The sequence below is a fragment of the Lepidochelys kempii genome, chromosome 8 (genome assembly GCF_965140265.1).
Source record: "Lepidochelys kempii isolate rLepKem1 chromosome 8, rLepKem1.hap2, whole genome shotgun sequence".
Classification (NCBI taxonomy): Eukaryota; Metazoa; Chordata; order Testudines; family Cheloniidae; genus Lepidochelys; species Lepidochelys kempii.
In genome coordinates this window covers 14,676,671-14,688,922 of record NC_133263.1, presented here as the reverse complement: position 1 = coordinate 14,688,922, position 12,252 = coordinate 14,676,671, and the positions used below count along the sequence as shown (strand labels likewise).

At 43.6% G+C, this 12,252-nt stretch overlaps 1 protein-coding gene across 9 annotated transcripts in view; it reads left to right on the top strand.

Annotated features, from left to right (window-relative positions):
• The window catches only part of ACSL6 (acyl-CoA synthetase long chain family member 6), a 111,647-nt gene that overhangs the window by 52,374 nt on the left and 47,021 nt on the right, over nucleotides 1–12,252 (top strand). For all 9 annotated transcript variants that reach the window (XM_073355623.1, XM_073355629.1, XM_073355632.1 and 6 more), the window contains one exon: nucleotides 4,360–4,580. In XM_073355623.1, coding sequence (XP_073211724.1) covers nucleotides 4,360–4,580 — 221 coding nt within the window. The remainder of the gene's footprint in view (nucleotides 1–4,359; nucleotides 4,581–12,252) is intronic.

The window sequence follows — 12,252 nt, the reverse complement described above, 5'->3', positions numbered from 1 at the left end:
GTGGTTGTCACCCTGTGGGAGAGGAATCAGGCCCAGATTTCTGGAGACAAGCAAGCCATTGATTATGGGATGGGGGATATGTCCTTTATACCGATGATCACAGTTTTGTACATAAAAGAAAAAAGCAAGGAGATTCATCAAACAGTGCGGGATCCTCAGCTGGTATAAGTAGGCATCACGCCATTGAAGGCAATGGAAATGCATTGACTTACACCCACTGAAGATCTATCCCTCCAGCTGCTGGCAAATAGGGTCCTGAGACTCCTGACCTGAGCTGAATTGGTAGGGTGCTTCAACTGTACAGGACAGGAAGCAGGACACCCCCTGTATCACATAAGGCACAGCTCCTTCTGGGTTCCCTGTACCTAGGGATTTTGAGGGGCTGAGGCCAGAGCCAATATGTCTGGGATTCCCCGAAATACATTCCTGAGGAGTGGAATGGAGTGGGAGCAGCAGCCGTGGGGGCTATTCCAGCCTTGAGACAGCAGTAGCAGCCATGCAGCAGCTCTTCCCCATTCACTACCTACCCTACCTGCCTTCATAGTCTCTATACCCAAGGCGATCACTCCACGTACCACTTGACACCTCTGACAGAATATGTATTCAGAAAGATCCCAATTCAATGACTTGTCTCTGTTTTGTGTCTGAATGAGCCCCACTGCACTGATCCACTGAGGACGGCAATAATATGCCAGGGCAAGTCTCCTCCTTATATCACCAAAGACAAAACCATTCCTGAATTTGAAAGGGAGTGATCTGGGGGCTGCGTGGTGTCCCTTCCTATTACTGTGACATGTCACATGACTTTTCAACTCTTTTGGCTCCCTATTTGTGCACTGATCTCTTTACAGAAGGAAGCAGATAAGTTGAGGGTCTCTTTTCCCCCTCTCTTTCCTTTGATTTTTAGTGCTGAAGAAATATATCCCTTTAAAAAAACCTCCATTGCTAGAGTCTTTAGAGGCCAGACCTACAACATGGGGCAATTGCCAAGGTAGTTAATGCCTAACAACCTCAACAGTGTCCCTTTCAGTAGCTGAGGATCTACACCGAAAAGGATTTTTTCCTCTCGTTCTTTCTGGTCTCCCCTCCCCATCTGTACTCCAGGGAAAATATTCAGCCCTTCTGGTAACAGAGAATTGAATAGTTATGTCGGCTACCCCGGTTCAGGACTGGGCCAATGAGGGAGCATTTGCTCTCTAGGAGGTTCTTCTTCCTCTGCAGTGGAAGGATCCTAATCGCTCTGCAGCAGGGAGATGCCTGCACTGGTGCCAGCATAGGACACAATGGAGGTATCTTGGGCCTCTCCTGTTCAGGGACTACACAGACGGCGCGGCCTTTGGCACAGACTAGGGGAGTCCTCAGAGCTTCCCTAAGTTGAGGCCCCTGCTTCACTGATCCTTGTGGAGCCTACTGGGGTTCAGAACTGCCAAGTTGTGAGACTGCCCCAGGCGTATGTCTCGCACCCTCTGCTTTCATTGGCCCTCTTCTGCTCCTCCCCTGAGTGCCCCTTGCAGCTGGGAGTGCTGCAGAAGTAGAGCAGAGATAGCTGTGGGAGCATAGCACGTGGCCATTGGGCTTCCCGGTACTGGGCGTGTTTCTCAGAGGGACACAGGCCTGCCCTATAACCCCTGTGAGGCAAGGGATCCTAGCACAGTGATGAAATGATGCCCTTCTGACCTGATTATCCTCTCAGTGTTGTAAATGAGGAGTAACTTTATCGAAATCAGTTAACTGGAGTAAGTGAGGGAAGTCAGATCCAGTCTTCTTTGCTAGAATTGTACTGGCCAGTCCACACAGCAGCACGTTCCCTGTGCCACTAAAACCTATAACACTGTGATCAATTACGCAGCATAAAGCATCTGTACTTGATCTGTCTCCCACTGTTAAGAGCTGAGCCCTAGGAGCCAGTTGCAGTGCACAAATGCTGCATATTTTTGAGTGCCATCTACTGGTATATTATCATGATCTAACCATTTACATGTCTACGGCTCTTTCTTAAGGTTCTTCTCCTTAACCCCGTTCTTCTGTGACTCTCAAGAAGACAGTGGACTTAAAGGTGGCCTTGTGGCCAGCTGAGGATCCCTCTTGCATAGCAGATCCTCCAGTAGCATAGAATCAGCACTTTGACAGCCTCCTCCTTGCTTCTGCAGCCTGTATTCACAGGAATAATCCCACTGACTTCACTGGCACTGCTCACATGTGTAAGAGCTGCAGGATCAGGCCCCAGGTGGTAGTTAGCCATTTGAAATTTACATACAAGCAGGCTGATCTGTTGCCATCTGCAAACAGTATGCTCATAGGAGCCCGAAGTTGACATATAATATGGTCAGGGACACAGTGGGAGGGCTTGGCTGTAAAGATCCAGCAATAAGTTAAAGAAAGGCCTGATAAAGATCAAATACTCAACAGTTTGCTAACCCCTGCCCCCCCCCCCCCGCCACCACCCAGCAGGAAACAAGTAAACCTCAGACTTAGAACATATGTGGCGCTTTTACATATTCAAAAAATATGTAAGGGTATGGAACAGCTTCTATAGGAGGAGAGGTTAAAAAGACTGGGACTATTCAGCTTAGAAAAGAGATGATTGGGGGGGGATATGAGAGAGGTCTATAAAATCCTGAATGGTGTGGAGAAAGAGAACAGAGAGGTGTTATTTATCCCTTCACATAACACAAGAACCAGGAGTCACCAATGAAATTAATAGGCAGCAGGTTTAAAACGAACAAAAGGAAGTTCTTCTTCAAACAATGCATCGTCAGCCTCTGGAACTCATTCACAGGGGATGTTGTGAAGGCCAAAACTATAACTGGGTTCAAAAAAGAATTTGACAAGTTCTTGGAGGGTAGGTCTATCAATGGCTATTAGCCAGGATGGTCAGGGATGCAACTTCATGCTCTGGGTTTCCTTAAACCTCTGACTACCAGAAGCTGAGACTGGACAACAAGGGATGGATCACTTGATAAATTGCCCTGTTCTGTTCATTCCTTCAGAAGCATCTGGCACCAGCCTCTGTCTGAAGACAGGATACTGGGCTTGATGGACCTTTGGTCTGACCCAGTATGACTGTTCTTACGTTCACATTCCTGACCTTCAGGCTTGATCATTGCACCTCATTACACATCAGAATGAATCCAAAGAGCCCGAAAAAGCTCCCAGTGGTACAAAGCACAATAGGTCATTGGCTGAGCAGCATGGGATGCATAAACACATAACTTTGGTGCTCTGCTCCTTGCACTTGTTCCCCAAAGCATGCAGAGTCCAGTTCAAGGTCTGTCTCTTGATATTCAGAGCTCACTGTTAGATTGGCCCTAGCTACCTGAGAAATCACCTCTGCCACTGCAGCCAGGACCTCCCATGAAGGAGCTGTATTCCACCCAAACAATGAAACTGTTGACCAATCAGGGGAAAGCTCAAGAGCACAGGAAGAACTTTCACAGGAACTGGACCTAGACTCTGGAACTCTCTCCTACAAGAGATTAGAATGCACCACATCAAAACTAAATGCAAAACTCATCGCTTTGACTTGGCTTCCTTTCAATTTGTTCTTCAGATACATACGAAAACCGACACACAAACTAATCGGGCTTTTTCTCCTACAGGCTGGGAAAGAAGAAATGGAGAGATTGCTAATTTTATTTCTATTTTACTTAAGAGATATGACAGCACAGTATCAGGGGCTCACAGAAGTCAGTACCTTGAGTTAGAGGTGGGAGAAAAATTACAGGCTTCCTGAAAGATGTTGGCTCACAAAGTAAAAGAAAAAGCTGCAGCTTTAAATAGCTGCTGCTAAATTCTTAGTCATTTTCAAAACTCTGCGTCTCTGTAATGACTGTGAAGTGTGGAATAGTCAAGGATCCTCTCGCTGACGGAAGCGACGCATCCTTTTGCCGAGGGTACACTGCCACTTTCAGTTATCATGTGATTATCACCAGTGCTAAGAATATTTGAAATGGAAAAAATCCATGCAGGTTAAAGGCATCTCTTCTAGCAGTCAGCTGCCTTCCATGCCTCAGTCTCTCTGCCTTTGTTTGTAAGGGCCTGGTTTCAAGCAGAGCCAGGGGGCTTTTGATACATGTTTCAGACACAGAACAGTCTAAATATACATGGTTCCTCTTGCTGTGATGCTAATTATGCTTTTTGCTCTGTGCCATTCTTTTGTAGCTGCGCCTTTTTTGCTTTTTTCTTTTTCTGTGGACAGCTGTTTCTGGGTCAGCATAGCAGTATGTTTCTAAAAGGTAAAGAGAGAACTGCCTTTCCTTGCCTTCGTTCCCTGAGAAGTATGGCAAATGTTTTGGCCTATGTCTACTATGTCTGTTAATCCTGTGGCATTAACTCATTTTTTTCCTTTGGATCCTGCAGAATTTGCCCTTTCAATCTTTGAAAAGATGCAAGCACAGGAAATCTTGAGGAGCCTGCGGCTGCCCGAGTTTGACAGCTTCAGCCAGTTTTTCCACAGCTTGCCAGCTACCACCTTAGTTGGCATTGGTGCCTTTGCAGCTATGATCACATACTGGTTTGCTAGCCGGCCAAAGGCTTTGAAGCCCCCATGTGACCTCTTGATGCAGACAGAAGAAGTTGCGGTAAGGCTAGCATTATTTATACCCTTCAACGAATAAAAAAGTAACCCTTATGAATGCAGAGGCTGGGCAGGCTAGATTCCATGGGCTGAGTCTCCACGGCCGGGTCCCTTGTACAGTAATTCACACCCATGCAGAGTGGTTGTAGGGTGCTACTAAATCAGAAGCGTACTGTTTTACGCCCACTTTGCATGGGTGTACATGGCTGCAAGGCTGTTGAGAATCAGGCCCTAGCTATTTGTTGTGGGTGCTATACTGTTCCATCCTGGACAATAGTTCAGTCTATTACACCACAGATTAATTTGACCCACTTTGTTCCTTCCTTTTAAACTCCTGGAAAACTAACATCCAAGCCATGAATTTAATCCCTACTTAATTCCTCCAGTTTTAGCCTGGCTTGACCATGAAGCACTGAAAAATTACATACAAGCCACTAAAACCCAAGATTTACTGTTCCCAAAGATGGTAATTATAATCTCGCATACCACCATGTGCAATGCTAACTCTGTAATGGTGGCTGCTGTATGTTCAGTGATACCGCAAAAAATTATGCTTTAATTCAAACCTGAGGCTATTTATTCATCGTGATGCTTTTAAGGAGCCTTGAGGTCTAAAGAAACTGCCCCCTGTTGAAGCGCAAAACCATCCAAGAAAAACATCTCAAGTTGAACTCGTATTCAAAATTGAGACATATAGTATGAATCTAAAGGTTAATGACAGGTTTGTCCTTCTAGCAGGTTCCCCGTTAAGAGAACTTCACTGTCCTTAAATATTTTAAAAAAATGGGCAAAAGTTTACATTTCCCATGGAAGCATTTTCTTCTGATTAGAACAAGGACTCTGGGGTTCTCTCCCCAGCCATGTTTCTGTCTCACTGTATGACCTTGGGCTCTCTGCTTCAGTTTAAACCCTTGTACCATGTAGTGAATAAAACCTGCCTAACTTACTGAGGTGTTGTGCGAATAATTAGCATTTGGAAAGTACTTTGGAAAAAGAAGGTTATAGTTGTAATGAAATTGACATAGCAAACTAATAATATTCCCATGAGATTCCCTATCTAAACTATCTGCTACCCTGTATTTTTATTTTATATGTACTCACTGATTTGAAAGAGAGAGAAACTGGATGTTGTAAGGATTAATCCAGGGTTATCCACACTAGTAATTGCCAGATGAGAGGCACGATCTCATTGAAGACACTGTGTGTTGAGCTGATTTGCCTCACCTGAGTCCTTGAGGGCTTTAATAGGAATCTGAATCATGTGGAAGCTTAATCACTGATGCAGCACCATAGAATCATAGAATATCAGGGTTGGAAGGGACCTCAGGAGGTCATCTAGTCCAACCCCCTGCTCAAAGCAGGACCAATCCCCAATTAAATCATCCCAGCCAGGGCTTTGTCAAGCCTGACCTTAAAAACTTCTAAGGAAGGAGATTCTACCACCTCCCTAGGTAACGCATTCCAGTGTTTCACCACCCTCCTAGTGAAAAAGTTTTTCCTAATATCCAACCTAAACCTCCCCCACTGCAACTTTAGACCATTACTCCTTGTCCTGTCCTCTTCTACCACTGAGAATAGTCTAGAGACATCCTCTTTGGAACCACCTCTCAAGTAGTTGAAAGCAGCTATCAAATCCCCCCTCATTCTTCTCTTCAGCAGACTAAACAATCCCAGTTCCCTCAGTCTCTCCTCATAAGTCATGTGTTCCAGTCCCCTAATCATTTTTGTTGCCTTCTGCTGGACTCTTTCCAATTTATCCACATCCTTCTTGTAGTGTGGGGCCCAAAACTGGACACAGTACTCCAGATGAGGCCTCACCAATGTCGAATAGAGGGGGACGATCACGTCCCTCGATCTGCTCACTATGCCCCTACTTATACATCCCAAAATGCCATTGGCCTTCTTGGCAACAAGGGCACACTGCTGACTCATATCCAGCTTCTCGTCCATTGTCACCCCTAAGTCCTTTTCCGCAGAACTGCTGCCTAACCATTCGGTCCCTAGTCTGTAGCTGTGCATTGGGTTCTTCCGTCCCAAGTGCAGGACCCTGCACTTATCCTTATTGAACCTCATCAGATTTGTTTTGGCCCAATCCTCCAATTTGTCTAGGTCCCTCTGTATCCTATCCCTGCCCTCCAGTGTATCTACCACTCCTCCCAGTTTAGTATCATCTGCAAATTTGCTGAGAGTGCAATCCACACCATCCTCCAGATCATTTATGAAGATATTGAACAAAACCGGCCCCAGGACCGACCCCTGGGGCACTCCACTTGACACCGGCTGCCAACTAGACATGGAGCCATTGATCACTACGCATTGAGCCCGACAATCTAGCCAACTTTCTACCCACCTTATAGTGCATTCATCCAGCCCATACTTCCTTAACTTGCTGACAAGAATACTGTGGGAGACCGTGTCAAAAGCTTTGCTAAAGTCAAGAAACAATACATCCATTGCTTTCCCTTCATCCACAGAACGAGTAATCTCATCATAGAAGGCAATTAGATTAGTCAGGCATGACCTTCCCTTGGTGAATCCATGCTGACTGTTCCTGATCACTTTCCTCTCATGTAAGTGCTTCAGGATTGATTCTCTGAGGACCTGCTCCATGATTTTTCCGGGGACTGAGGTGAGGCTGACTGGCCTGTAGTTCCCAGGATTCTCCTTCTTCCCTTTTTTAAAGATTGGCATTACATTAGCCTTTTTCCAGTCATCCGGGACTTCCCCCGTTCGCTACGAGTTTTCAAAGATAATGGCCAATGGCTCTGCAATCACAGCCACCAATTCCTTTAGCACTCTCGGATGCAACTCATCCGGCCCCATGGACTTGTGCACGTCCAGATTTTCTAAATAGTCCCTAACCACCTCTTTCTCCACAGAGGGCTGGCCATCTATTCCCCATGTTGTGATGCCCAGCTCAGCAGTCTGGGAGCTGACCTTGTTAGTGAAGACAGAGGCAAAAAAAGCATTGAGTACATTAGCTTTTTCCACATCCTCTGTCACTAGGTTGCCTCCCTCATTCATTAAGGGGCGCACACTTTCCTTGGCTTTCTTCTTGTTGCCAACATACCTGAAGAAACCCTTCTTGTTACTCTTAACATCTCTCGCTAGCTGCAGCTCCAGGTGCAATTTGGCCCTCCTGATTTCATTCCTACATGCCCGAGCAATATTTTTATACTCTTCCCTGGTCATATGTCCAACCTTCCACTTCTTGTAAGCTTCTTTTTTATGTTTAAGATCCGCTAGGATTTCACCGTTAAGCCAAGCTGGTTGCCTGCCATATTTACTATTCTTTCGACACATCGGGATGGTTTGTCCCTGTAACCTCAACAGGGATTCCTTGAAATACAGCCAGCTCTCCTGGACTCCTTTCCCCTTCATGTTAGTCCCCCAGGGGATCCTACCCATCCATTCCCTGAGGGAGTCGAAGTCTGCTTTCCTGAAGTCCAGGGTCCGTATCCTGCTGCTTACCTTTCTTCCTGTGTCAGGATCCTGAACTCAACCAACTCATGGTCACTGCCTCCCAGATTCCCATCCACTTTTGCTTCCCCTACTAATAACCATCTTTTCTCTCTCAAAGGCTATCGTTAGGCAACGGCACAAGACAATTAGAAAGACCAAAAGGCAATGGGGAAGGACAAAAAAAAAATCCAGAGTCCAAAACTTTTGCTGAACATACTCTGACATGAATTATTTAATGGGAAACCCGCTTTATCTTCCCAAGAGCTTGGCCTGTCTGTGGACCTGAGATGGTATTTATTTGTCAATCCTGAGAGTAACCAGAAGCATGAGCCATACTGAGGCCTAGCTCCTGATCTCATTGTAGCCAATGGCAAAACTTCCACTGATTCCAGTGCAGCCCAAACCCACAAGCTGCCCTGTATCTTTGTCAGTGCCTCTCCAAAAGAGGGAATGAAGTAGATCCACATAGTAGCAAATTCACTGTTCCCACATTGTTCTCTAACCACCTCTCCTTGCATGTACGACTATGCAGGCAACTCCCAGGCCAGGAAGCTAGAGTCCACAGTACACTGGTGGATGAACACTATCTGCCTGGGCTCCCCAAAACTTGCTCCTGACCCTGCTGCATCTACTGACCTTGGTGCCCACCAAGTCTGGGGTCCGCATTTGCCCCTTGGTGCAATTTAATGTTCCCTTTTTAAAAGGGTGCAATATTGCACTTATAGAGGAGAGATCACTTCTATGTTTGAATGGCAAATTTCAGTGCCACTATGTTTCTTCACCTTTCCCGCTGCAGAGCAGAGCTACTGTGATGAACCTGCATTAACCTCCACTTTTTACAGTATTATCAGTATCCCTCCGGCTCTCCAGCTCTGAATTCTTGGCTACAAGCAGGTGTCCTTTTTGGTTTTTTTTTTTCATTAGTTGTAAAATGAGCTTCCAGAAATATTTTTCTCTATGCCATCTACAGATTTATAGCAATCCTTCTTCAAAAGTCTTTGGGAAACATAAACTACCTCCAAGAGAATCGTGCAGTGTCATGCATTTTGTGGGAGCTGTCCCAACGTTGTTCTGAAAGCAGTTTTCACACAGGAGGTCAGACTAGATGCTCTGGTGGTCCCTTCTGGCTTTAGAATTCATGTAACGTAGTCATTATCTAACTTTCATTGCACAAATTCTTCTGGGACTTTAAACTCCTCTGAGTGGTGTCATAGGAAGGTAATGATTCTACTAGGGCTATTAATTTTTACTACACTAGTTAAAACCACCAAGCAAACAAAAGCAGAGGTGGCCAGTGATAGCATGCTGAGGTACCTTTTCTTGCAGGAGGGTGGAATTTGACTATTTCTTTGAACTTTTGGGATCAAATTCAGTTTAGGGGTAACAGGTGCACCTCCATTTGGAGTCAGTAGGAGCTATGTGCTCTTATGCCAGGACTGAATTTGACAGATAGGTCCAAACTATGACCCTGGTCCTGCAACCACCTACACATGTATATAATGTTACTATCATGAGTAGTCCCACTGACTTCAGTGGCATTGCTCATGGTAGTAAAGCTAAGCACATTTGTAAGTGTTTGCAGGATCAAGGCCTTTATGTTCATTTATTTGAATTGGTCAAAACTTTTTTTTTTTTAATGAAAAACAGCTTTTGCCCAAAAGAAACGTTTTCATGGAAAAAATTAGTAAAAATGGAGGGAGGAAGGGGACTTTGTTTTTGTATAAAGAAAAGTTGGGTTTTTCTAACTGAACATTTTTACTGTAAACTAAAAAATATTTGACTTTTGGTTGTTAATTGAAAAAACTGAAATTTTATGAGGGAAATTTCCCAAAAACAAACAAAATTATTAAAATTTCCCGCAAAAAACAATTAGGCTGTTTTAATCAGCACTAAAATCAGTTACTTAGTTCTATTACGTTTTTTTTTTTCAAAGATACCTAGTCCAGAAAGACTGGATTATTTTCTGTCACACAGCTATCATCAATGCTGTTTTGAAGTCCAAGATCAAGTACAAGAATAAAAAGATGTTTTGTCTTCTGCAAGCTTCATTGATGCTAGAATAGTTATTAGTGTAGAATAGGTAACTAGAACCTCTCAAAACTTTGGTCTGGCTTTATTGATTTTGTCAGAGTTACTATTTTGTACTTTGTGTGTTCACTGGCTATAGCAATGCTCCTTGTGGGAGTTGGTCTTGAATTCAACGCTATCCAATGGCTGGAAGCTGAACTTAAAATAATTCAGACTGGAAATATAGCACAAAATTTTACCAGTGAGAGTAATTAACCACTAAACCAATGTACTCAGGAGTGTGGTGGATTCTTCATCACTTGGAGACTTTTGGAAAGAGATCTGTCTTATCTTAATGATAGCCTATAGCTCACACATGAGCTATGGACGTGATGCAGATATCATTGGGTGAGGTTCTTTGGTCTGTGCTATGTGGGAGTCAGACTAGATCATCATAATGGTCCCTTCTGATCTTCAAGTATATGAATCTATGAATTATTCAAAAAGTAAACATCTTACAGTATTGCCCTGTAAACAAATGTATGTCCCAGCAGTCTGACTAGTTGTCTGAATTTTTACTGCTGATGTTTAGAGCACTGTGTCAAACCAGAGATCTGTGAGTTGCTCCTGTGGATTGGTTATATCTATACATTAGTGCAGAACTGGTGCAATGTTTCCAAAAATACAGACTAGCTGGTTTTAAAGATATGACTGTACCTACAGCCAGATGGTGCAAGTTAAGACTAATGTACTTGGATAGGAAACTCCCAAAGTAAAAGCAGTCTTCTGTAAGGATGTTGCTCATTCAGTAGCTGTCATTTTTCTTTCTGAGTCAGTACTGAGCCAGTTAGGGTGACCAGATGCCCTGATTTTATAGGGACAGTCCTGATATTTGGGGCTTTTTCTTATATAGTCCCCTATTAACCCCCACCCCTTCTCAATTTTTCACACTTGCTATGTGGTCAGCCTAGAACCAGTGCTCAACCCATTGCATTAGCAGGCACTGTGCTGGTGCCAATGAAGTCTTCTAGGTAAAGGGCGAAATCCTAGCCGTACTGAAGCTAATCACAAAACTAGCATTGAATTCAATAAGGCCAAGATGTTCAATGGAGTCAGACCATTTTTTAAAAAAAACCTCATGGCAACTTTTGCAAGAGTATGGTATGATAACTCCAGGGAGCAGACCAAATTTTAGACTGATTAATTAATTACATTTTGCCTACTCGCATTGCCTCTCAATTTATAAATGGATAAGATGTTTTGGATCATTATACAAGAATTAATGTTTCTGTATTCTGGGACGGAATACAGCAGCTGCTGAATAGAAATAGCTGCATGTCCGTGGTGAATTCTGGTGTAAAGTTCATAAAAAAGCATTCTGAAATCCTTCTGAATGATGGACGGAATATAAATGCACAACATTTATGTTACTGAATTATTTTTTTAAAATAAATTATGTCCTGAAAGCCTTCAATTCTTCATTTTTAAAAGTAGCATCCTTATAGGAGAGCAAAGCTAGGCTGAAACCCACCAAAGAGAGGATGGAAAAAAAATAATAAAACTAAAAAATGTCAAATCAGTTTTAATCAAACTCTGTTTAAAGCAAAGAAAGACATGGAATGGAAATTTGCTCCCTATCATGAAAAACCAGGAGATTTCTCTGTGAAGAGTGGGAGGTGTAAGGGAGATTCAATGCAATTTGAGGGGCTTTGTTATCTAGTCTGTTCCTTCTATATCAGCCTAAAATATTTCCATGAATGTAGGAACTATTTAAATGATTTTTGAGACTAGAAACATTAGTCTCTAATTTCAATCTGTGAATAAAACCGACAGCTGCTCTAAATGATGAGCATGTAAAGATTCTTGTTCCATGTACTAGGAGAGAGTAAGAAAGCTATACAATCATCTAGAGCAGTGCTACTCAAAGTGGCGGTCCGCGGACCTGCGCGCACATTGGAAAAAAAATTGCCAGTCCCCCACATCAGATCTAGAGCCTTGGAGGGAAGGAATGGGCTAAATCCTTGGGGCATGGCTAGAGAGCAAAATCAGTGGTGAAGCTGGTGCAAGTGCATTAGTATCTCTGGGCAAACACAAAAACCCAGTAGCCTAACTAGTCAGTAGGCTTGGGGCTCAGTTGTTGTTTTCCTTGGTTTTTACTTAAAGAACTGCATTTATGAGTGAAGAATAAATGTGCTTACAAAGTGAAT